At 38.3% G+C, this 26,753-nt stretch overlaps 1 protein-coding gene across 1 annotated transcript in view; it reads right to left on the bottom strand.

Annotated features, from left to right (window-relative positions):
• ACTR2 (actin related protein 2) overlaps positions 1-11,833 on the bottom strand; it is a 38,746-nt gene extending 26,913 nt beyond the window's left edge. The window contains exons 1-2 of the mRNA XM_069583011.1: positions 11,516-11,833; positions 4,696-4,806 (exon numbers count right to left, since the gene is read on the bottom strand). Coding sequence (XP_069439112.1) covers positions 4,696-4,806; positions 11,516-11,563 — 159 coding nt within the window. The 5' untranslated portion in view covers positions 11,564-11,833. The remainder of the gene's footprint in view (positions 1-4,695; positions 4,807-11,515) is intronic.
• Positions 11,834-26,753: the final 14,920 nt, after the last annotated feature.

The following is a 26,753-nucleotide window of genomic DNA, read 5'->3' on the forward strand; positions in this document are numbered from 1 at the left end:
TTCAAAAGTCAAATTTTATGTGTATAAGGCTAATGATGTCTCAGAATTAAATCTTACTTTAAAAATTGGCTAGTCGAGATACTAAATAATCCTGATTTAAACACATACTGATGAATTAAAAAAATTCTACTATCAAAATAGCTACTATTTGCTATAAGATCTTAAGATGTTTTAAAACAGAAGTTTAAATAAATATATGACTTTAAACCGTTTTTAAATAATGATTTTTAAAAAAAGAGATAAGAAAGAAACCAGGGTGAGGACTCTATTTAAAGACAATAACAACCAAAAAAAAAAAAAAAAAACCAAAAAACTGGAAAATCCACTGAAAGCAACAAAAAGGAAAAACAAAGTTAAAGCAGATGCTAGAAATACTCACTAAAATGTTTCTATTGCAACTAAATTGCATATAAAATTAATGCACCATGCCTTAATACTCAAACTTCTTAAATATTAACTATTTAGAATGATCTGATACAAAAATGAAAAACTAAAAATCTTATATTAGATAACTCTACTAAATGACATGCATTTGTTGAATTACTTAGAAGAATACTGTTAATTTCAAATACACTGAAAGACAAGATACACAGATGGACTGACAGATGGATAAATGGGTAGATATGTGATATATCAGTATAGTAAACATTAATGTCAGAATCTAGGTGATGGATGTATGAGTTTCATGGTAAAATTCCTTTAAATTTGCTGTGTATTCCAAACACTTCATAATAAAATGTCAGGTGGAGGAATCTGTATCTCCAAATACCTATATGACTTCTGGCCATCAATATAATTTAATATATAATGTTAGTTACTTTTTTCTGGAATGCACATTTCTGTTATACAAGGTAATAATAGATTAGATAATTAAGATGGTTTATATCATTGATACATGTTCACAACTGTATTTCAACAAATTTAGTATAAATCTGGTCTAATTACATCTGACTATTTAGTTCTTATTCCATGCAAGAATAGGGGCCTACATATGTCTGATCTAATACCAACTCAAAATAAAAGTGTCATGTGTCTACTTCTAGGGCACACATACTATGAAGAATTAACTGAAAGAAACATCTGGCATCAAGTATCTTACCATCCCTCTGAACAAAGAGGACATTTAAAATGGAAGAAAACAAGTGTTAACTTGTCAAATTAGTGCAAACATTCTTGAATAACTCAAGCTACTTAATTCAAAAACTTATCTAAAATTTTATTTCAAAAAATCCTAAAACATAGTTTTCCCTAGAACATTTCAATTTCCAAAACTCCAAAATGCTAAGAGTTTTATGGAACTTGCCTTCATCTTCAAGATCAAAATTACAAGCGGTCAGATCAGGCCTTGGTTTTTTTTACCACCCACCTCATCACTGGACCTCAAGTGACATCACCTATTTACCACCCACCTCATCACTGGACATCACCTATTATCTGAAAAAATGAAAAATTACAGTAACTGTCTGAGATGCCATTTTAAAGGCATTTATATTTTATGAAAAGCAAGCAGTGTAGATGCGATACGCCAAGAATCATTCTGAATAATGTCACCTCAAATTGGAAATTAGAGCAAATATACTTTAAAACCACAATTAAATTCTTAGAAAGAAATTTCATAAAAAACATTAAAGAGTTCTCTGCAACTACTCTCTTTTCTTAATCTCCTTAGGATTTTAAGACAAATGCATGATCTTATTTAGAAATAATTTCCAGTTTTCCATGTTTTTGTTTATTCAAAAGAACCTGCCACTAGTTTAGTTACTGTTACTAGCTAAAACACTTATCACTAGAAAGGCCTGATATTTATCTCTGTCAAAGTTACTTACAAATAATATTAAAAACAAATGAGAATATCTACTATAGAAAAACTTAAAGACTATCACAGAAAAATATAATAAAAGACTCAACTGCTGGGATGTGTCCAGTTCTAGTTTAAATGAAAAAGGTACAATGGTATTTATTTAGAGGGAAAATCCACTGTCAATGGAAAAGTCTTACAAGACTTTGACCTTTTTCTTATTTATAATCAGGTAATGTAAAATCTGCTCATAAACAAGGATAATACAGGAAACAAATCAATCTTTTTCTCTCCTTTACTATTTATAGTTCATTGGCACATTACAATCTTACCTAGTTTATTAAATACATGTATGATACTGTACCAGATGCAAATATATACATATATAGGCTATGACAGGCAATGTTCAATTTAACAGTGAATTGATCCAAATGCAACAACTTCACCCCACTTTTCTGGATCACACATATCCTAAAGAAAGCCACTTGGTTTCTAACATAATGCACACTACATTCCATTTTAATTGTAACATTCATCTACAAAAAACACAAGGAAAACAATTCAAAACTATGTTAGTAATTAGTTCTGGTTTGGTCCATTGTATGCAATCAGGAGAGTATAGGACTTAATTAGTTGCTACCAAATTGAAGCAATGAAAAAGGTTAAAAATCAAAGTACTTAGAAATTAAAATATGGAATCACCCCCCTCCCCAATACTAAAGGGACACAAAACAACAACTACTGTCCCACCAAGCAAAAGTGGAAAACAAACAGAGAGCATGTGTGTAACCTCACTTACCATCTTTTTGTTATTCTACTTCAACAGGTCAAGAAAGGTGAAGAGAGAGAAGGTAGAAGTAAGAGTCAGAAAAGGCCTAAATAAAATCCTCACTGAAATTTTTAAACATACAAGCAATAGAGACAAATTAGGTCGAGGCAGATGCAGTACTACTACAGTTTACGGAGTTAATAATTAGGGCCAAATTAACATGGACAGTTATTACTCCTGAATGAAAGTTAACTCATTAAACAATTTAAATTTCCAGTTTTCAGTCTACCACATTTTAGGTAACAAGACACAAAAAGTATAAATCAATCCACTAGGCATATTCCAAATTTGAAATATTCCAAAAAAGTCAAATTTCTTTCATTTGTTACTGAATTTAAGTACCTTAATTAAGGAAAATAAACAGCAGAAAAGGTCTAGCTGAGTAGGGAAAGGGTGTTTAGAGTGTTTTTCAAAGCTCTAGTAGTCAAGTTAAATTTGACACAGTTCTCTTTTCTTTCACTGTTTTCTACTGGAAGAACAAATTAACTTGAAAGACTTAAAAAGCTAAGCAGATTGAACAGAAGTAAACCAACTTAACAGACTGACAAACCATACAAGCAAATGCTACTGGGGAATTCCTTAGCAAAAATGTCTTATTTGAGTATCACCTAGACTCATTTCTATCACTTGCCCTTAAAAAGCAAGAAAAGTAGGAGTGAAAAATATAGGTAATTATTTGTGACTATGCTGGACAAGAAAAATAGCTATATGTGATGTAGCTTAATACCTCAAAAATGTTATTATCCGTAAAGTATATTAAAAAACCATTCTTTAAAAGGCTGATACTGAATAAAAGTGACTTTCAACATTATTAAAAAACTGTATCCTTATCACTATTACTAGCTAAATTTTAAGCTGAAGTTCATTTAAGATGGAATTCAATCAGAACAAAAGGAGTTAACAAAAACAGAATATGGGATTCTATAAAATTCCCAAAAGACACTAAAAAAAAAAAACACCCCAAACCAAGAAACTCTCATATTGAGTATCCCTTCTGATTATAATAAAACAGAGGCCAGAATCATTCACTCTTTTAAGTCTTTAAAAAAATTATCACAGAACCTAAGTTTCAGTTTGTATTTTTATTCATCGTGTAACTCAATCCTCTAGTCCCAACAGCAGAGAGCTCTTCAGCAGCAAATGTCTCCTCTCTATTACCAGCTTTCTAAACACCTCAAACAAACGTCCCAGAGATGGGTAACTTAACTTACAACCTAACAAACTCTCTGAAGTCTTGTCAAGGACTGTCCAGATAGGACCAACGATGCTAGTCTGTTTACAAATGATTCATAAAACGGCTTCTAAATTCTACTACATTTCGTGTAACCTAATCTGATCCCTAGGCTATCTGAAGATTTTAAGTCAAGTGGTAACCACTGACTTTTGATTGTTCTTTTTTTTCTCCCTTCTAAAATATTGTTAACTCCCTTTTGATTTCCACCTCCTTTAATAGAAGATAAAAATCTATTAAGGTCCAGTCTCATGTTAAGAACGGTATGTAGGCAATGACAACATTCCCTCCCTTCTCCTTGTCCTAAGATAAATGATGCAAGGTCAAATAAAGACTTGCACAGCTTCCTCCTGCACACTGTGGAAATCACTTATTATACTGGTGAAAAAAGGAACCAATGAGATGCACACTCTATTTTTCCTGAATAGCTATATAAAAATGTAGGGATATCAGGCCATGAGAACATGGAAGAAGTTTCAGCTCCCAAAGAGACACTAACACTGAATGGCAAATATATGGAATTGAAAGGCATAAAAGTACCAGGCTGATTTCTGTTAAAATTATACTATAGGACTTTAAGTCACTAATACAGCATCCACATCAACATAAAAATCTTATTTTTATTGTATTCAGAGAGTAACGGCATCAAGCTATACTTAAAGTCAGACGAAATTACTTTCAGTTTCTGAACCTTTCTTCACGTGTTGATAAAAATTTAAAATATAAGAAATTCGGCCCTCCTCCTTTGCTTTTCAAGGCATCACATCTTAAAACTACTTAATTCAAAGAACATTTCAGTAGGTTTTGCTCCTCATTTATCAATAAATAAAATATTACCTTGATTTCAATGTTTCCCACTTTGGTGGTCGATCTGATAATAGGTCTTCCAACCAAAGCTGGGAAGATATGTTCTGGAAAGTTAGAGCCTGCATATCCACACTTCACAAACTGGAAAAGAACAGTAAAAAGTGGGTTAGCGTCAAAGTATTTACACTATTATCCATTTAAAAACTGTATCTGAAAAGTACTGTTTGCATTTATATAATATCCTAAACTTTTGGTGCTTTCAAATTACCCAAAGTAATCACCCCATCTATCATATCCTCCATTTATTTCCTTCATGGCCTGACTACTGGAGTTCCCATTTCGTGACTGGTTAACTCTTAGGGAAAGCCTCAAGGGACCTAAGCTGACCTGCTGCCTTGATGCACAGCAAGGAAGGGACAAATTCATTCAAAGAATGCTAAGGATTTTTAAAAGAAACGTCAGAAAATGAACAGAACGGAAGCAGGCTTTCATTCATGTCTGGGAATTCACTTAAGTAACACCATTTTCCAAAATGGGGAAATCAAATGGCACCTGGACCAGCAGCAAGTTAAAATAAACATTTATTAGGCATTTTTGGCTATTTACATTTTTATATTTAGAGAAACATTTAGTAATACCAGGTGACATAAGTTCATATTTAGATAGCGTACTTCTCCAATGAGGATGTAGCATTGATTCTAATAATACTTCCACTTTATGAATAAGAAACAGATAAACTAGGAGATTTAATGACTACAGTAAAACTGAAAATAGAACCAAGGGTTTTTAATGCTTATATCCATAATGCAGTCTGTTTAGCCTTATTTTTAAGAGCAGCCATTACAAGGAAAAGGCAGTTAAAAACTTTAGGGTAGGAGGAAGAAGCTATATAAGAGGAGCTGTCATCAACCTCTACCATTCCCTTAACAAGATTTTGTGCAATGTACAGTATACTGTGCAAACACTTTTGTGTCTACTGATGAATCCCAAGCACCTAGAACAGTGTCTGACACATGCTAGGTGCGTATCATTTAACTGATCAACAAAAATGAAAAGTTTTGCTGCTGACTCAAGAGTACAATAGTATGATTATTTTAATATAGAGAACATGTTTAATATTGAGACAGTCTATTGTTCCATGGATTTGGCACCACATTATCTTAGAAGAATTGAGGAGAAAAACAATACTTGAATGTGACATATGACAGAAATAACACAAAAGTGGACAGAAAGCTGTTACATACAAGGAACTGTTTTGTTTGATGGTGGTAAAAGCTAGCAACAACCTGAAACTCACTGACTTCTGACTAACTCTCTAAAACACAAAATTTTTCTATTTCAAAGACAACCTTGTTGGAAATGATACTGATGAACCACATTTAATTATAAATAGCCTAGAACATTCTGCCATGCATAACTGCAAGTCTTTTAAAAATAGTGCTTTAAAAAAATATGTTAAAATCATGTCTTCAGCAGACTGAAGCTACTAGTCTGAAAAAAATCTGTCTAAAATTTAAAAATTGCACATTTCCAATACCACCTGAATTCATATCCCCTCATTCATGTTCACATTTTAGAATTTACATAAAATATACTGTTCAAATAGGTTTTCTTCCAAACCCACAAAACCTAGTCCTGCTCAATTTGCCACTGAACCTAGGTTTTCTAAAACCTAAAACATCATGATACGATTCTTTCCGGATTACCTTCCAAGGCTGAAGTTAGTGCGATATGATGGCATATGCAATAGATATCCTGCCTGCTCATCCCTACCTCTACTTGAATAGTGGTTGATAGTAAAGAACAATATACTTCCCACGCTAAAAAAAAGTGTTTAACAGAATTCAGAAGTGTTAGTTCATTTTTCCACAATATCTTCCCCCAAAATTTATCAATCTGACCCAGAAAGAGTTGGAGCAACAACTGCCGCAGAGGAAAAGAATAATACTTAGTATTTTCTAGTCTATTCAAATTAAAAGGAAAAAAACCTTTCACACTCATCTCTTCTAAATCAAACTCTCTAGTCCTTAAGCCAAAAGCCAGTTCACTTATTGTGAACTGAGATCAGATGTTAGACCAGAGAATCTCTTCTCATTATGCCACTATATTCAAATTTCTACATAAATAAAATCTGTCATGACCACCAGACAAGTATCAGCTTTAGTCATAATTTATACATATATTCCAAATATAAACAGCAAAAACAACATGCACATTAAACTTTTATGTAGTGACATAACGAGCAGATAAACACACTGCTGCTGCTGCTAAGTTGCTTCAGTCGTATCCGACTCTGTGCGACCCCGTAGATGGCAGCCCACCAGGCTCTGCCATCCCTGGGATTCTCCAGGCAAGAACACTGGAGTGGGTTGCCATTTTCTTCTCCAATGCATGAAAGTGAAAAGTGAAGTCACTGAGTCGTGTCCAACTCTCAGCAACCGCATGAACTGCAGCCTTCCAGGCTCCTCTGTCCATGGGATTTTCCAGGCAAGAGTACTGGAGTGGGGTGCCATTGCCTTCTCCGATAAACACATTGTAAAACGAGTGAAAAAAAGACTCTACACATTTGTAAAGGCAATTTTCAGCATATTAAATGTAAACCAATGATTTAACTGAGAAATCTTAACACTAGGTGAAGGTGGGAGGAGGAGCCTGGGATGGAGCCTAAGTCAAGTCGTGTCTGTCCCATCCCCCCCATCTCCCCACCCGACCAGGCAGTCAGGAGGCTGAGGAGGTAAAATGCTTGTTCGAGCATATTTCACAGGACAACATATTTGCCAAGTGCCTAAAGTAAGAAGACAAAAATTAAGAATTCCTAAAACTATAAAAATAACTCTGAACTACTATTCCTGTGCTTCATTAAAAGATGAAGGAACTTCTCTGGAGGTCCAGTGGCTAAGACTCTGCATTCCCAATGCAGGAAGCCCAGGGATCAGGGAACTAGATTCCACATGCCACAACTAAAGATCCCATGTGATCCCTAACTAACCTAGTGCCACCAAATAAATACATTAACTAAAATAAATATTTTTTAAAATTATTTAAAAAATGGAAAGTTGGCTTTTAGTTCAAATTAAAGATAGCAATCACTAATTAATGAAATTATTTATTCTGATTAAGCAGTAGCTTACTGCAAGTAGATGCTGCCACAGTAATCCAGTGCTAGCATTCCTACAGGGAACTAGTGTTTGGTCAAAATGGCAACAGCTGCACTACATCACATTATTTCAGATGTCAATGCAATAGCAGTTAAAATAACAAGAATATAATTACAATGATCTATTTCTCAGTAATATATAACCAACAGACAACCTGGCATTTCCTTTCTTTCAAAAAAGCCAGCATTTTTTAAAAAATCTAAACCATAAGGTAATAATATACAAAGAAAATATTCTTTTCTAAACTACTTGTTTGGCATAACTTTAATTCTTGAAATACCTCCCCCCACTTCAATCATTTTAAGACCTCATGACTTAGTTCTCTCACTGTGTGCAATAGGGCTGTTTAAGAAATAGACTTTACCATATATAGTTTCCTCTTCATAGCACTGTGGTTTAAACAGGCTCCCTTACTTCCCACTGAGTCATCAAATGGTAAGAACATGAACAATATAATTTTCTTTCAAAGAAAAAAAAAAGCCCATGTACATTTGCTGTAAAGGTATCTTTCTCCCCTCAAAAAACAAACTGGGATTTATAAAGCTTCATTTGGGCTTATTTAATTTGTATTTTTCCTTTATTACTTTAAATTGGCACTGATATAATAATTTAATTGCATAGTGATTACTCTGATCTTAGATCACCAAAATATTTATTCTGTTTATTCCAAAGCATTTTCAAGGGCTAAACCAAATCTACTTTTGATTTGGTTCTACTTCAAACACTCCTAAATCCAACATATAAATTTGCTTAAGCCTGATAAAGCAAGCTGTAATCAACTACAAACATGAATTGTAAAAGTACAATTAAAAAAAAAAGTGTAACTATCTTAACACTACAAGCTACTCTGTGTCACTGGACCCTAAAAATTATACCAGTCAAGCAGCAAGCACTCCAAAAGTCTTCACTGTTGGTAAACTAACTCAACGTTGATGAAATCACCCAAGTCTGGCAAAAGAATACACAACGTCAGAGGCCTGGGCCCAATCCTTGAAAGGCACCTAAGCTGAAGCAGATCTCCACATCTTCACCTATCTGGCCACTTTCCGCAGCTTTACATTAGGTGGCGGTTTACACAGGCTCCATTTTAGGTTTGGATGGTTATGAGGATGAAGTGCATAAGGTATTGGAATCGGATGCGCTTTCCTCCTCTAGGAGGCCCTACAGAGGCACTGGCCAGCTTGGGAGCTGGAGAGGTTGAGGAGCAGGACCATAACCTGGCATGTGACCGTAAGAACTCATCTACCCTTATGGCTTTCCATTTAGGGCCTGCCAGAGAGGCTTTAAAAAAAAATCAACTTCTCAAATGGCCTATAATTTTAAAACCTAAAATGTGTTAAGAGGTAAGTTGCTTCAGAATAACAACTATTCTCATAAATTTTTAGAAACTAAATTTTAGTATCTTCTTAATCACAGAGGAATCATTAGACCTTCAGGTACCTAAATAAAATCAACAGGACTATGAAGTATAAGAAATACAGACTCTAAGTGGCTCCTAATTCTCTAAATTTTCAGAAATATCACAGCATTCCTGACTACGTACTACATCAGAGCTTTCTTCATGGAGTTTCTTCATTAAGTCAATCATGTCCTATAGAAAATCTGGATATTTAAAGTAATTAGAAATACAATGCCAAACATTACACAAAGTTTTGTTTGAATTAACTACACTTTTCTACTTATGTCACAATAACTTATCTTTTGTCTTAAGGAACAAGATTCTTAAATTATAGACATAAGGCTAATCAAATATACAATGAGTTTTGTAACAAGCTAATGAAACAGTAACATAAAACTAATTATGGGACTTCCCTGCCAGTCCAGTGCTTCCACTACAGGGGAAGTGGGTTCCATCCCTGGCCAGGGAACTAAGATCCCCACATGCTACAGAGCCAAAAAAAAAAAAAAGCTTAAGAACAAGAAAAGAAAGATTTTTAATTGCATATTATGAAATAACATATACTACAAAAACTGGTTTCTCTGTCCTTCAAAGAGGAGGAATCCATTAAAATATAACAGACTTCAATTTCTAAAAAAAAACAAAACTGACAGTCACAAAAAAAAATACATTAGTATCAATTTTTTTAAAGATTTACATTTATTTATATGTCAATTTGAGACTACAGGGAGGAATTAGGCCTTTTTTTTTTTTAAAAAGCACCTTTAAACTGAGTTTTAACTGTAAAAGGAACACATTTATAATTTCATTTAAAGACAGTTTAACATTGCATGGTTTGTTAAAAAATAAAGAACATTTTCCCAATAACTGAGTCATGAAGTCCTTCCCACCTGACCTCACTCTTATCCCTAGTCTCACGGATAACCACGACGAACATAAATTTCTCACAAATCCCTTCAAAACTTTCACATACACATATACATTTGTGGACACATAAATAACTTTAATAAAGAACACGCACATAAATGGAAGCTGCCTCTTTTTAAGTACTATGCTATTTTGTATGAACGTTGCATTAAATGATAACACTCTTCTTACTCTCATCCATTTTCAACTTAGTTCAGATAAAGCTAGTATAATCACTGCTTGTAAAAATTCAATCAAAGGCAGTATTATGGCAGTGAATATCAGCTCTTTTTTCCCCTCAACGATCCAGTTTCCAAAGTGACTTGAAGTTCATACAAAATCTATTTTAATTCATATATTACATTTATGGAAGGAAGGGGATAAAGCGACAAAATACTGCAGCTTCAAAATGGTTAGAAATTGCTTTAATGCAGGGGGAAGTGATCACTACAGAACTCATCCAAAATAAGTAACAGTTCTGTATTCTAATTTGCTGACTTTGCTGCCTAAAATTTTTTTTTAATTGGGGGGAGGGGCAACTGAGAGAAACAACTTTCAAATAATGTCTAAATCAGTGTTTTACTCTGATTTTTACAATTATTTGCATTTTAGGATCTTAAATACTAACATTAACTGTAGTCTGCCAATAAGGGAAAAAAGAAGGAGGGGTACCCAAACTTCCTAAGGTTAACTTCCCTAAGGTTAGTGGAATTACTACTTGGGCCTTAAAGGATCAAGATCAACCACGGAAACATACTGGTCTCTGCGGGGCTGCACCTGGGCCAAATTTCCAGCATGGAGAACAAAACGTAAATGATGCACAGCTGATCTGGCCTTCCATTCTCTCAGAAAACAAGAAAACAAAACAACAAAAGCCTCAGACACTGCGAAAGGACTGAGGTTCATTGCATGACAGCAGTTCCCTTTTTTCTTTAAACCCGTTTCCTGCCTCCTGTTCCGTATCTTCAACTCTACAGGAAGAGCAAGGCCTCTTGGTCTTTCTCCTTTTTTACACATCGGCGACCCTGGTGAGTGAAGCCCTTTCGCAACGCACAAGCCCAGCCTTTTACCCCTCCAGCCCTCGAGCCAAATTCCTGCGGCTAGAGCGCTGGGCCGGCCCCGGACCGGTAGCAGGTGGAAACCCCAACCATCATCGGCCTCGCCCGCCGTCCTTACCCCGAGCTGCGGGAGTGCCCAGCTCGGGGCTACTAAGGGGTCCAGTCCGCTCGAGCCCCACACCCACGCGGGTGGAAAGCGCTGGCCAGCGGCCCTCGGACCGGGCGGCAGAGGTCCCAGGGGTGCAGTTCCGGGCGCTTTAGGCCCGCGCGCCCCCCGCACATCCGGGCCCCGGCCTGTGGCCGCTGCAGCCTCCCCGCCGAGCGCTTACCCCGGTGCCGTTGTCGCACACCACCACCTTCCTGCCCTGGCTGTCCATCGTCCTCCCGGAAGAGAGCCGGAGCCACAGCCGCTGCCGAACAACCTAGAGCACCCACCGCCCTTCTCGTTCCTCTTCCTCCTCCTCCCTCTTCCCGGCCCCGCCTTCGGTCTAACGTTTCTCCCCCAACCGGAAGTGACCGCCGGCTCTCACCCGCCACCTAACAAACTGCCTGCACGGAAGAGGCGGGGACGGGAGGAAAGAGGCCGAGACTGGCAGTGGTGCACTCCAATAAGAAAAAAAGGAGCCCGAGGCCCCGCCTACGGCGCCAGCCCGGCTTCCGCACCTGCTCCGCCTTTAGGGTCGCCGCCCTTCCGGGTTCTTCCTGTGGGCGTCTTGTTCCCGACCCTTTGGTGGGCAGTAATAGTAGCCGAGCTGGCAGGCGGTTTCCCCTGCTTTCTAAGGCTTTGCAGGAGTTCGGCGTTTTCCGGCTGCAGGCAGATGAAGGACAACTGTCTGTGGCGAGAGGGCTTTGGAATGTGACAGAGAAGCCTGCCGGCAGGGCCGAAACAGAAGACACCCTTACTATCCCCACCATTGAATGAAACTTGGTGTGTCATTGCTTCTAGGCCTTTTCAGCAGGCAGAGCTGGGATGGGTATAGACACATGAAATCTTGCATTTATACAGATCCCCCTGATTCCAGTCCAACCCATCTCGTCCGGGTTTGCCGTTAGTTAGGTGAGCCTCACTGCTCACCACTTCCCTTCTAGCAGCACCATATTGCTTCACACCTCTATTGTACCTGTTTCACAGGCTCTCGACTTTGAAATGGGGCAACCCTACTTTCAAATACGGCCCTGCCAACGAAGACTAATGTGATCTGGGCCTACCCCCGTCTATTTACGGGGATAGCAGTCGCTCTTCCGTGGGTGGTTGTATGCTTAAAGGAAATGGCAACCCGCTCCAGTATTCTTGCCTGGATAATTCTATGGACAGAGGAGCTTGGCAGGCTATAGTCATGGGGTCGCAAAGGGTGGGACAGAACTTAGAAACTACACAGCAAAGTAAGCAATCCATTCAGTGGACGCTATTTACTATTAATTTCATATTCTTAAACTCGAATGTGCGTGCTCAGTCGTGTCTGACTGTGATCGCATGGACTGTGGCGCGCCAGGCCTCTCTGTTCCTTGGGCTTTTTCAGGCAAGAATACTGAAGTGGGGATCTTCCCAGCCCAGGGGTGGAACCCCACTCGCGTTCATTAGCAGGTCTGGAGTCTCTATCGCTGAGCCTCTTGGGAAGCCCTGTTAAACTTCTGGTTCTCTCTATAATGCTCCTGCCTTTTTTCTTTTTAATCAGTCAGGAGACATGCTCTCAGAGCCGGTTGTCACATCTTTGAAGACTTTGCTGATAACCTCCAAGATGCTCTTTATTCTCTTTTCTTGCTATTATTTTACCATGGGTGTTTGAATATTGTGCTTGTTACACTCAACAAGTATTTATTGTATGAATGACATTAATCTATTTGAAAATGCCATCATATTTGAGAGGTGAGAACTAGAACTGTGCCTTTCACTTGCTGTACATGTGTATTGACAAGAATAAAACTTGGATGATGAACCCCCAGTTTGGTATTATAATACTAGACTGCTTCTCAGTTTCACTCTGTCCTTTTATCAGTAGTTTTCAAACTTTATAAAGACGAAGAATGCTTTATTTAAATTTAATCTTAAATGGAAACCAAGTATATTAAAATAGATCAAAATATGGGAGTTCCATGGTGGCCTGGTGGCTAGGATTCTGTGCTTTCACTGTGGTTGGGGTTCAGTCCCTCGTCAGGGAACTGAGATGCCACAAGCCGAACAGCCAAAATTTGAGGGGGGAAAATAATCCAAATAAAACTGCCATAGTTGTTGGAAGTTTGAGAATTTAGGATGGCTGGATCATGGAAAAAGCAAAAGTTCCAGAAAAACATCTATTTCTGCTTTATTGACTATGCCAAAGCCTTTGACTGTGTGGATCACAATAAACTGGAAAATTCTTCAAAAGATGGGAATACCAGACCACCTGACCTGCCTCTTGAGAAATCTGTATGCAGGTCAGGAAGCAACAGTTAAAATTGGACATGGAACAGACTGGTTCCAAATAGGAAAAGGAGTACGTCAAGGCTGTATATTGTCACCCTGCTTATTTAACTTATATGCAGAGTACATCATGAGAAACGCTGGACTGGAAGAAACACAAGCTGGAATCAAGATTGCCGGGAGAAATATCAATAACCTCAGATATTCAGATGACACTACCCTCACGGCAGAAAGTGAAGAGGAACTAAAAAGCCTCTTGATGAAAGTGAAAGAGGAGAGTGAAAAAGTTGGCCTAAAGCTCAACATTCAGAAAACGAATATCATAGCACCTGGTCCCATCACTTCATGGGAAATAGATGGGGAAACAGTGTCAAACTTTATTTTTCGGGGCTCCAAAATCACTTCAGATGGTGACTGCAGCCATGAAATTAAAAGATGCTTGCTCCTTGGAAGAAAAGTTATGACCAACCTAGATAGTATATTCAAAAGCAGAGACATTACTTTGCCGACTAAGGTCCGTCTAGTCAAGGCTATGGTTTTTCCTGTGGTCATGTATGGATGTGAGAGTTGGACTGTGAAGAAGGCTGAGCACCGAAGAATCGATGCTTTTGAACTGTGGTGTTGGAGAAGACTCTTGAGAGTCCCTTGGACTGCAAGGAGATCCAACCAGTCCATTCTGAAGGAGATCAACCCTGGGATTTCTTTGGAAGGAATGATGCTAAAGCTGAAACTCCAGTACTTTGGCCACCTCATGCAAAGAGTTGACTCATTGGAAAAGACTCTGATGCTGGGAGGGATTAGGGGCAGGAGGAGAAGGGGACGACAGAGGATGAGGTGGCTGGATGGCATCAGGGACTCGATGGACGTGAGTCTGAGTGAACTCCAGGAGTTGGTGATGGACAGGGAGGCCTGGCGTGCTGCGATTCATGGGGTCGCAAAGAGTCGGACACGACTGAGCGACTGAACTGAACTGAACTGAAGGCTACAGGGAAATCTGTCTTCCCTGCATCTGCTTCTGTAGTCACTGAGGTACCTCAGCCTGCTGAACTTTGCAGTAGTTCATAAATTACACATCTTACTTTCGTGACCAGGTGTGCTGCAGTCCATGGGGTCCCAAAGAGTCAGATACGACTAAGCGACAGAAAACCAACAACTTTTGTGGCCTGAGTGCTAGTACTGTGCAGTTTTTCTGGAAGTTTATTTAATTGGTGTCAGCAAATTGAATTCAAGCATTTCTGTGTCCTTTTACTTTTCCTCTTTATGAAATTTAATGGATTACTAATTTTTCCTTTTTAAGAAGTAGCATTTGTTGTTCTGATTATAAAATCAGTCCATGCAGATGTTAGAAAATATCAACAAACATCTATGCTACACTAATGAAAATGCAGTAAAACCCCTTGATTATGCAAATTCAGGTATCACACTCTTGGTGATGCTCCTGTCTTCTGTACCAGCCTCATACTGATCATTTCACTTTCCTCAAAATAATGTGACCTCACATTTTAGGTGATTGAATTGTGTGTGTGTGTATGTGTCGGGTCGTGGTTGTGCTGTGGTCCACAGTGTGTGTGCCGTTAGTCGGGTTTGTGCTTTGTCTTCATGTCTCATTAAATGGTGTTTTTCCCCCATAGCAGTAAGTTGAGTTGGTGTATCACTATGCAGTTACAGGAAAAGGCAATGGCAACCCACTCCAGTACTCTTGCCTGAAAAATCCCATGGATGGAGGAACCTGGGTGGCTGCAGTCCATGGGGTCGCACAGAGTCAGACACGACTGAAGTGACTTAGCAGCAGCAGTGTGTGTGTGTGAAAGAAGGTTTCATTTCTAGACTTCTGCTGAAATTTTATGTATATTACTCTGCACATAATCTTGCTAGGCAGGTATTTCCTTTTTACATATGACAAAATGGAAGCGTTAAAAAAAATAAAGTCTCCCAAGATCTACATACAGAAATAAATATATATGCCATCAGCAAACAATCTGAAAATTAAAGAGAACAATTTTATTTACAAGAGTATAAGAAAAATCCGAATAAATATAATAAAAATAATTCAAGACCTATACACTGAAAACTACACAACATTGCTGAGAGAAGTCAAAGATCCAGGTAAATAAATATACCATTGTCATAAATTGAACACTTGTTAAGATGACAGTTCTCTTCAAATTGATCTACAGATTCAATATAATCTCTATCAAAACCCCAGCAGTCCTTTCTCTTTTTAGGATTGACAAGTTTGATTCTAAACTTTATGTGGAAATGCAAGGGAACCAGAATACCCAAAGCAGTTTTGAAAAAAGTGAAAGAGGCAGACTTCCACTGCTGCTGCTGCTGCTAAGTCACTTCAGTCATGTCCAACTCTGTGCAACCCCATAGACAACAGCCCACCAGGCTCCTCTGTCCCTGGGATTCTCCAGGCAAGAATACCGGAATGGGTTGCCATTTCCTTCTCCTAGACTTCCACTATCTGATTTTAAAACTTACTCTGAAGCTGCAGTAATGAATATAGTGTAGTATTGGCACAAGGATAAATGTATAGATCAATGGAACACAAAAGACAGCCCAGAAATAAACTCTAACATTTATGGTCACTTGATTTTCAACAAATGTGCTAAAACGATTCAAAGGGGAAACTAATTTTTTTTTACGCCAGTAGCGCTGAGATAACAATATGCAGGTATGCTGCTGCTACTCAGTCACTCAGTCGTGTCCAGCTCTTTGCACCCCATGGACTGTAACCCACCAGGCTCCTCTGTCCATGGGATTTCCAGGCAAGAATACCAGAGTGCGCTGCATTTCCGACTCCAGCGGATCCTCCAGACCCAGGGCTCAAACCGACGTTTCTTGCATCTCCTGCATTGGCAGGTGCATTCTTTACACCTGGAAGCCCCAAATTTCCGTGTGTAGTGGGAAAAGAACTTTGATCCTTACCTCACATAATACATAAAAAATTATTTCAAACGAATCTTACGCCAAAATGTAAAAGAGCTAAAACTACATAATTTCTGGAAGAAAACAGGAGAAAAAAAATTATTTATTTTGGCTGTGCTGGGTGTTAGTTGTGGCTCTTGGGATCTTTGTTACAACATGCATGTGCTATCTAGTTCCCTAACCAGGGATCAAATGCAGGCCCGCTACATTGGGAGGACTTCCCCAGGGAAGTCCAAGAGGAAAAATCTTTTGATGTTGAGTAAAAAATGACCTAGATATGACACCAAAATCATGATCTATGAAAGAAAAAAGTGATCTACTTGGTAGAAATGTAACACTTTTAAGTCATGTATTAAGAAAAGAAAAAGACTAGCCACAGACTAGAAGAAAATATATGCAAATCACATAGCCAACAAAGTACTTGTATCCAGAATAAATTAAAAACACATAGGGACTTCCCTGGTGGCTCAATAATAAAGAATCTCCCTGCCAATGCAGCAGACATGGGTTTGATCCCCGATCAGAGATGATCCTACATGCTGAGGACCAACTAAACCCATGTGCCACAACTATTGGGCCTGTGCTCTAGAGCCCAGGAGATGCAACTGCTAAGCCCACATGCTGCAACTATGGAAGCCTGAGTGCCTAGAGCTCGTGCTCCACAAGAGAAGCCACCTCAATGAGAAGCCCATGCACCGCAACCCAACTAGAGAGTAGCCCCCACTCTCCACAGAAAAACCCATGCAGAGAAAAGAGAAAAATCCATGCAGCAATGAAGATTCAGCACAGCCAAAAATAAATTTTAAAAAAATTTTTAAATACTTATAACAATAAGAAGATACATTATCTAATCAAAAAGTGGACAAAAGATTTGAGTAGACATTTCACTAATGGAGATATACATGTGAAAAGATGTTCAATGTCATTAGTCATTAGGGAAATGATTATGAGATACCACTTTATACTCACTAGAATGTCTATACTCAAAAGGAGAAAAGAACACCTATTGGCAAAGATTTGGAGAAACTGGAACTCTCAAACATCACTGGTAGGAATGTACAAAGGTGCAGCAACTTTGGAAAGCAGTTGGCAGTTTTTCAAAAAGTTAGACATAAAGTCACTATACCTAGCAATTCCACTCCTAGATACTATACCCAAGAGAAATGAAAAATTATATTCACAGACTTGTACACCAATGTTTGTAGTGGCATTACTCATAATAGGTGAACAGTAGAAACAATTCAAATGTTCTTGAATTTGTGAATGAGTAAACTGGTATATCCATACAATGGAATAGTGTTTGGCAGTTAAAAGGAAACTACATGCTACAACATGGATGAAACTTAAAAATATACCAGCTGCAGAAGACTCTGTGTTGTATGATTCTGTTTACATAGAATGTCTAGAAAAAGCAGATGTGTAGATATAGGAAGCACATCAGTGTTCGCTCAGGCTGGGAGCAGGTTTGGCTGAATACAGGCAGGAGAGAACTTTATGGGGTGATGGAAATTGGTGATAGTCAGTCAATGGTATAATTCACGAAAATCATGAAACTGTACATTTGAGAGTTGTAAATTATACCCTGTAAATTCCACAGAGTTGTTTTTAATAATTGTTACCTTACCCAATTCATCAAACTGTATCAGAACCAGGAATAGTTACAGGTGTGACTGACTCCAAAGTTTCATTCATTCAGGATTTAGGGGAACTTTGGAATTGCCATGAAAACCTGAACCTCTAGTTGGCATCTCAGTTGGAGATGACTTTCCTAGCATTTCACTTGGATCTTATTTAGCTTCTATGCTTAAATGGAAGTGCGTCAGTAGGTTTTTGTGGTTATAGAGTAATACAATAACTGTTAAAATACACTCCTACTCATTGATGTGTATCCTGCTTGAGTTGAGAAGGAAAATACTGTCTCCTAGTAATTAAAGTAAAATAATAAAACTGATTATTTTCTCTCCAGAATTTATGGATAGGAATAATTTCCTTGGATTCCCTTAAAAATACAGTGATTTATATCTGCAGTTTCTAATTTAATAAGCACAAAGTCACCTTGGGAATGTTTTGAGTAACACTTTAATTCATTCCAAAGGTGTCCTCGCATTTAGGAAACTGATAGTGTTACCATGTCTATTATGTCTTATTCTGTATCTGAGAACTCAGGAAGAGAACACCCATATCATTTAGTTGGTTTATATGTCTCTTAAGATTATTTTGGTCTATACTACTTCCCCATCTCCTTTCTAAATAAACTGGACCATTTTGTCTTCTAGATTTTCCAACATTCTATATTTGGCTGGCATGTAGTATCGTTTTTCTTGTTCTCTTAGCCTCCATATCTTTTGTAAACTGGTAGTTAGATCTAGAAGCATGATTAGATTAAGATTCAGTTATTTTGGCAAAAGTATTTCATAGGCAGTAGTATGTACTTCCTCTTGTGTCACATTTGAAGAAATATGTCTGGGTGTCCCATATTTAGTGATGTTAAGAATATTGACTGGATTTTGGGGGTCCCAGATGACCTATTACAGAATTTCCCCAGGAACTTGTCACTTAAGCAGATGGGAGTTTAAGCAGCCATCAGTGATTGTTGCCAGAATGGACCAAAAACAATGAAGTACAGTTTGCCTGACCCACAATTTCTCATTTTCTAAGCTAAGAGGTTTTTACCTAATTAGCCACTGCATTTGCTTTCAAGTTAAAAGGCTATAGTTTTGAAACTAGACTACTTAAGTGTTTCTTTAAATTAAAAAAAAAAAAAATCTCATAGGCATTCTGAAAGTGAAAGTGTTAGTCACTCAGTTGTGCCCGACTCTTTGTGACCCCATGAGCTGCAGCCTACCAGGCTCCTCTGTCCATGGAATTCTCCAGGCAAGAATTCTGGAGTGGGTTGCCAGTTCCTTCTCCAGGGCATCTTCCCCACCCAGGAATCAATCCTGGGTCTCCCACATTGCAGGCAGACTGTTTACCAACTGAGCCATCAGGGAAGCTTCTCATAGGCATTATGTGTATATGACTTACAGTTTTACTTGACGTTTTATTTATTTTTTAATTTTTTAGCGTTCTTTCTTTCTTTTGGCCAAGCCCCCTGTGATATGGGATCCTAAATCTCCCACCAGTGATCAAACCCGTGGCCCCTGCAGTGGAAGTCCATTTAATAGATTATTATTCAGCCAAAAAAGCAGGGTAGTACTGCTACATGCTACAACGTGGGTGAACTTGGAAAACATTACACTAAAAAAAAGCAACCAGAGACAAAAAGTCACATATTGTGTGATTCCACTGATATGAAATATCCAAAATAGGCACATCTTTAGACACAGAAGATGGATTGTCAAAGCTTAGTGGCTTGTGGGGGAGAAGTAGAGAAATGGGGAGTGAGTGCTAATGGGTATGGGGTTTCTTTCTGAGATAATGAAATGTTCTAATATTGCTTGTGGTGATGGTTATACAACTCGACTCTTATAGTGTTTTTTTTCTAATTTCATTGAGATATGCTGTGCTGCTTAGCAGCTCAGTCATGTCTGACTCTTTGTGACCCCATGGACTGTAGCCCCTCAGGCTCCTCTGTTCATGGGGATTGTCCAGGCAAGAATACTGGAGTGGGTTACCACGCCCTCCTGCAGGGGATCTTCCCAATCCAGAGACTGAACCTGTGTCTCCTGCATTGCAGGTGGGTTCTTTATCATCTGAGCCGCCAGGGAAGCCCAAGAACACTGAAGTGGGTAGCCTAACCCTTCTCCAGGTGATCTTCCTGACTTAGAAATCAAACCAGGGTTTCCTACATTGCAGGCAAATTCTTTATCAGCTGAGCTACCAGGGAAGCCCTCATTGAGGTATAATTGACTATAATACAGTATAGTATTATATACTTTAAATAAGTGAATTGTATAGTACATGTGTATCTCAATAAATATTTGTGAGGGTTTTTTTTTTTTTAACTTTCAGGATAAAAATTAAAGCAGTTCACTGAGGGGCAAACTGTCCTACTGTTATTCATGGTGGACTAAAACTTGAACTTTTAGAATGGACTGGCTGGATCTCCTTGCAGTCCAAGGGACTCTCAAGAGTCTTCTCCAACACCACAGTTCAAAAGCATCAATTTTTCAGTGCTCAGCCTTCTTCACAGTCCAACTCTCATATCCATACATAACCACTGGAAAAACCATAGCCTAAGTTAGGGAGATGATATTCTAACATATTAAGACTGAGGAAGTTAGCTGTGGGGGCCATTTTAGTGGCAAGATTGTATAGAAGTTAAGGTCTAAAGATTCTTTGGCGCTCAGCTTTCTTCACAGTCCAACTCTCACATCCATACATGACCACTGGAAAAACCATAGCCTAAGTTAGGGAGAGGATAGTCTAACATATTAAGGCTGAGGAAGTTAGCCGTGGGGGCCATTTTAGTGGCAGGATTGTATAGAAGTTAAGGTCTAAAGATCCAGCATCATAAAGACTTGAATTTAAAACCTGGTCCCCCTGCTTCCAGGCTCTCTCCTTGAGCAAACCGCTCAATCTCTTGAATGCATTTTCTCACCTTGTCCTCACATCACTCTTGATATATAAGTGTTGTTAGTCCCATTTTTACAAATGAGAAAACTAAAGTTCAGTAAATTAACTAGTCGAGTTCACTTTTCTTTAAATGGTAAAACTGCTGTTCAAACTTCTCTCTGCTTACACTGAAAGTTATGCCAGCCACTTACTGTTGATTCTTATATGCTTCTATCTCCAGGTTTAATTCTGTCGATGAGGCTTGCTAAATGACAGGTACACAATGACTCTTTTGTTGTATAGGTTTTATTACAAGTTGTATAATAGATCTATACTATAATAAAATGCATATAACATATAGAACACATATAAAAGTAAGCATACATATATGATAAAAACTTCTGTTTATACAGTGTAGTACAAAATGATATATAATTTTAATGACAATTATTAGAAGTTTCTTAGAGATATTGTTGATACTCTACCACTGAAAGAGGCAATATGAAGTCTATTAATACAGATAGTTTTAGAAGAGCACAGAATTTAAAGACACATACGATGATACTATATATTTTCTATATATCCTTACTTAGATAATGTATGTGAAAAGGATAAACCAATATCCTCTTGGGAGAATATAAGATCTGAAAGGGACCAAAAAGGACTTACTCCAAGTAAAATATTCTGGTTTTTGTTTTTCCTTTTTTTACAGAGGATGTTTTCATGTATTCCCCATGAAATTAAAAATTAATGTTTAAATAAACGTGTAGACTTTAAAATAAATTCTAAATTCTACTGAGCTATAATACACAGTTAGAAAAGGACACAGGACTTCCCTGGTGGTCCAATGGTTAGGACTTAGTGCTTCCACTCCAGTGGGCTCAAGTTCCGTCTCTGGTTCAGCCAAAAAAAAAAGGAAAAGTTAACAAATGGTACTTTTCTGGCTCAAGACTATTACTAAGTAAACACAGCTACATAACCACATCAAGGTCAGGAATTACACATCTCAGGAACCCCGGAAAATGCCCCTACACTTCCTCTGCCGCACTTTTCCACTCCAAAGGAAAACACTACTAAGCTTTGATAGATTAATTTTGCCTGTTTGCTGGGGTGGGTGGGGGGTATTCTTCTGGTGGCTCAGTGGTAAAGAATCTGCCTGCCTATGCAGGAAACGCAAGAGACCCAATTTTGATCCTTGAGTTGGGAAAATCCCCTGGAGTAGGAAATGACAACCCGCTCCATATTCTTGCCGGGAAAATTCCACAGAGGAGCCTGACAGACTGCAGTCCATAGGGTCGCAAAAGAGTCGGCCACGGCTGAGCACACAGCGCACACCTATTTTTGACTTTGTGTAAATGGAATCATTACACTGTGTATTCTTTTGCCTTGTTTCTTTTGCTCAGCATTATGTTTGTGAGGGTCATTCATTCACGTAGTTGCTTGAGGTTGTCATTGCTCTCAGAATTAAACTATTAATAGATGACTTTTTAAAAAGCTTCCAATACCACTAAAAAGTTTTTTGAATAACCAAGTAGGATTGAATTTCTCTGTTCATATGATTTACGGGGAAAAGAGTGCCCGACATTAGTATCCAACATCAAAATGTAAGCTCCCAAACTCCAAATGATCCATCATTACGGACTGACAGAAAACTCTCAGAATGGCAAAAGTTTCAATTCCAGAATCATTTGAATTATCTGCATAAAATGTATTAAATCTGACTAAATTCAAAATTTACATATCTTGAACCTAAATATTTTAATATATATTCTGTTACCTCCATACTGCGATTAAAATCTTATGTTAATAATTTGCTAGTGAAAAGAGAAGAAACACAAAGCTTGTGGAGGCAGTGATAGATTTAAATTTCTAATGAAGGATGAAAAAGGAATAGGTTCCGTGGCCAAATCCCCTAAGAGCAGCCTGTAGAACAGCATGAGCTTTAGTCACAAGCTGCTCGGGCCTTGAAGCTTAACAAACAAGTCTGAAATAAAAAATAAGTGACTTTATGGAAATAAAAATAGGACTTACTAAGACAAAGCTCGAGTTCTGCCTCTTCTGTTGACCTGGAGGCCTAAGGGCTGTTGCTTCTACCCTCCTGGGATCTCATCTTATCTGAATTCTGGTCTTTATGAGTCCAGCTGAGGTCTTTACCTACAACCTTCAGAAGAAGCCATGAGCCCTGACTCATCCGGGCTCATCCCCTGACTCATGTGTTAGTCCTGGCTTTTAGAGAGGAAAGAGCAGGGAGGTAACTCTCTCTCTGCCACTGCTAAAGCAACATCGTGGTCTAGCCCAGTGGTTCCCAACCTTCCCAGTACATGGAGCCCATGGAGTACACTTTGTTGCTTAAATTTTGGCTACTCCTCTGAGCTGTTGCCAGACAAAGCACATCCTCTATGTGTTCAGTTCAGTGACTGTCTGACACATGTTCCAATAACTGTTGTGGCACACCCTGAAATAATCAGTGTCACTATTATACAAACTAACAATATTGCTGGTTTTTGGAAGAACATTGGAAACACCCTACAGATGCCCATGATTACCTTCAAACTTGTTACCACACCCTTCTTTTGCTGCTTGCTGGCTTTCTCTAGTTGCAGTGAGTGGGGATTACTCTCTAGTTGCAGTTTGCAGGCTTCTCATTGTGCTGGCCTCTCTTGCTGCAGAGCAAGGCTTTACAGCTCTCGGGCTTCAATAGTCGAGCGCTGGCTCAGTAGTACTGCGCACAGGCCTAGTTGCTCTGAGGTATGTGGACTCTTCCCCAACCGGGGATCCAACCTGTGTCCTCTGCATTGGCAGGTGGATTCTTAACTACTAGACCAGCAGGGAAGTCCCACCCTCTTCTTTTAAATATGAATAGACAGAGGTGCAGAGAAGTTAAATGGATATAGTTATATCATGGAATAATGAATCTAATGGAAAGCATCCTGAATCATGAATGAGAATATCTGGGCTCTTGTCTTCACTTAGAAGGTTTAATTTTGTGATCCTGATCAGACTTTTCAAAATTTTCTCATTTTATAGAGTTCAATTTGTTTTTTTGCCCCCAATAAATGTACTACTCTGTTAATTTATAGAAGGCATTATTAGTAGTAGCTTTTACAAATCACAGTTAAAATAGTGAAATTCATCTTCCCTTTTGTTTTTTCACTGAGTGAGCATTAAGATGATCAGATAGGCTCATGTCATATACTTGTTCCTTATTCTCCTTCCCATGTTTCTTTTCTGTCCTTTATTATCAGAATAAGATTCATCATGTTCACCCCACAACCTTTATTAACATTTCTAGAAGTGTGATCACTCTATGTGTGTTCAGGTAAACATAGGTAATTGGCACAGAGATAAGTGCAAATTATGCTTGAATCGAATTTGCACTGTAATGAGAAATTCAGCATGTTGGCACCTAGAAGAATGTTGGCATTGATGATAGATCAGACATCAAAAATGGCAGAGAAAGCAAGTGTGCGAAAGTGGACTAACTTGTCTTGGAGACCTCTGACTTAATTTTCATGATATGGCACCTTCATTTATCACACAGTACAGAGAGCTTGAATTTCTTTTGAAGATCTGTGTGAGATTTCATCTTGGAACATAAAGTTGCCACAGAGAAACAGACCTGTTCAAACCTGTTTCGGCATTCTTAAGACTTGATCATTGCTCTGTGGTTCAGTCTTTGGTACAAGGAGGCTTTCCTGTGTAGATTTGGTCTAACAATGACACTGATGTAGAAAAACACTTTGTTAAGCATTATAGATATTTTTGTAAATTTCGAGGACCTCAAGGAAAAGAGTTTACTAGGGATTTGTGAGTGTCAACTTTGTACAACCCCAAAGCATAACCTATTACTCAGTTAGGAAGCATTGAATGAGATCACTAAGCATGTTACAGCATGATACTTTTTCTGAAAATGAACACTAGTCCATTTATTGGAAGTTGAGAGGAATCGAAGGTCTAAATACATTAAACACTAAAAATTTCATTCTTTGTAAGAACAGTAGCTTACTACTACTTATTGAACAGCTCTTTTCTACCATACACTATACTTAGCCCTTTTAATACATTATCTAATTTAACTAAATCTTCATAACAGTCTTATGAGATAGGTATTATAATCACCTATTTTACAGTCAGGAGAAGTGAGCCTATCTTTACGGGATTAAATTCTAAGAAAGCATAGATGGGACTTCCCTGGCTGTCCAGTGTTAAGACTCCACACTTCCACTCCAGGAGGTATGGTTTCAGTTCCCTGGCTGGGGGACTAAGATTCCCCATGCTGCCTGGTGAGGCTAAAAAAAATTAACTAATTAAAAATAAAAGTGAAAAAGAGTGATTATATGTGAGTGTATAACTGATTCACTGGTATAACTGATAACAGAGACTAACACAACACTGTAAATCAACTACGCTCCACTAAAAATTAATAAAAATAAAATGCTTACTTTAGAGTTAAAAAGAGAGAGGAATGAGATTAAAGGGGGTTAAAATCAACTATTTAAAGTTTCATACTTGATAGGAACATCACGATTCAAACCCAAGTCTGATTTGAAGTCTGAGTTGTTTCCATGATAAAATACTGCTGACGCTTTTTATTTTATGGTTTTAGTTAATAATTAACTACACAAACAGTATATGAATTCATTCTTTCTTTTAAAACATAAGGTATTACAGATACACTTTAAGTCCCACTTAAGACAAAGGTTTGGATAGTCAAAGCTGTGTTTTTTCCAGTAGTCATGTATGGATGTGAGTGTTGGACCATAAAGAATGCTGAGCACAGGAGAATCGATTCTTTTGAACTGTGCTGCTGGTGAAGACTCTTGAGAGTCCCTCAGACAACAAGGAGATCAAACTAGTCAGTCCTGAAAGAAAACAACCCTGAATATTCATTGGAAGGACTGATGCTAAAGCTGAAGTTCCAATACTTTGGCTACTTGATGCGAAGAGCTGACTCATTGGAAAAGACCCTGATGCTGGGAAAGACTGGGGGCAGGAGGAGAAGGGGAAAACAGAGGATAGCTGGATGGCACCAGCAACTCAATGGACATGAATTTGAGCAAACTCCAGGAGATAGTGAAGGACAGGGAAGCTTGGCGTGCTGCAGTCCATGGGGTCACAGAGTCGGACACGACTGAGTGACTGAACAATGAAGAACAGCAATTGTGATTTGTAAAAACATATATTTGGAGCTCCTAAAGCCTTTGGAATTTCCTGTGCTGAGAGTGACAAAGGTGTCACTAAATAATCTGGAATTAGTTGACTCATGTAACTGAAAGTGTAGAGGTGAACTTCAAGCATGTGACAGGAACTCAAATAATGACATTGGGACTCAGCTTCTCTTTTCCCATCTTTTGGTTATGTTTCTATTGTGCTGGCTTTATATCAGGCAAGCTTTTACCTTGAGGTGATAAGACAGTGTCAACAGATCTCCATCCTCTATTATTCTGGGTTCAGAGTCAGTTGAAAAGAAGTCCTTTCCCATGACTCATTGTGAAGGCAAATTTGGCCAAATCACCTCCTCTGAATCAATCACTGTGACCAGGGAATGGAATTCCAACACTTGGCTGGTCCTGATCACATGCTAAACTCTTGATGGAGGGAAGGTACCCATTTGCTGCACATGGACTTAAAACAGGAAGAATTTCTAACAGGATACCAGAATGAAGTTACCAAAAGAAGGGGAAATAGGTGTATGTTGGACAACCAAAAAGTCACAGGAGGCCTCCGCAGTATAATAAAAT

Source organism: Ovis canadensis, chromosome 3, assembly GCF_042477335.2.
Source record: "Ovis canadensis isolate MfBH-ARS-UI-01 breed Bighorn chromosome 3, ARS-UI_OviCan_v2, whole genome shotgun sequence".
NCBI classification, from domain to species: Eukaryota; Metazoa; Chordata; class Mammalia; order Artiodactyla; family Bovidae; genus Ovis; species Ovis canadensis.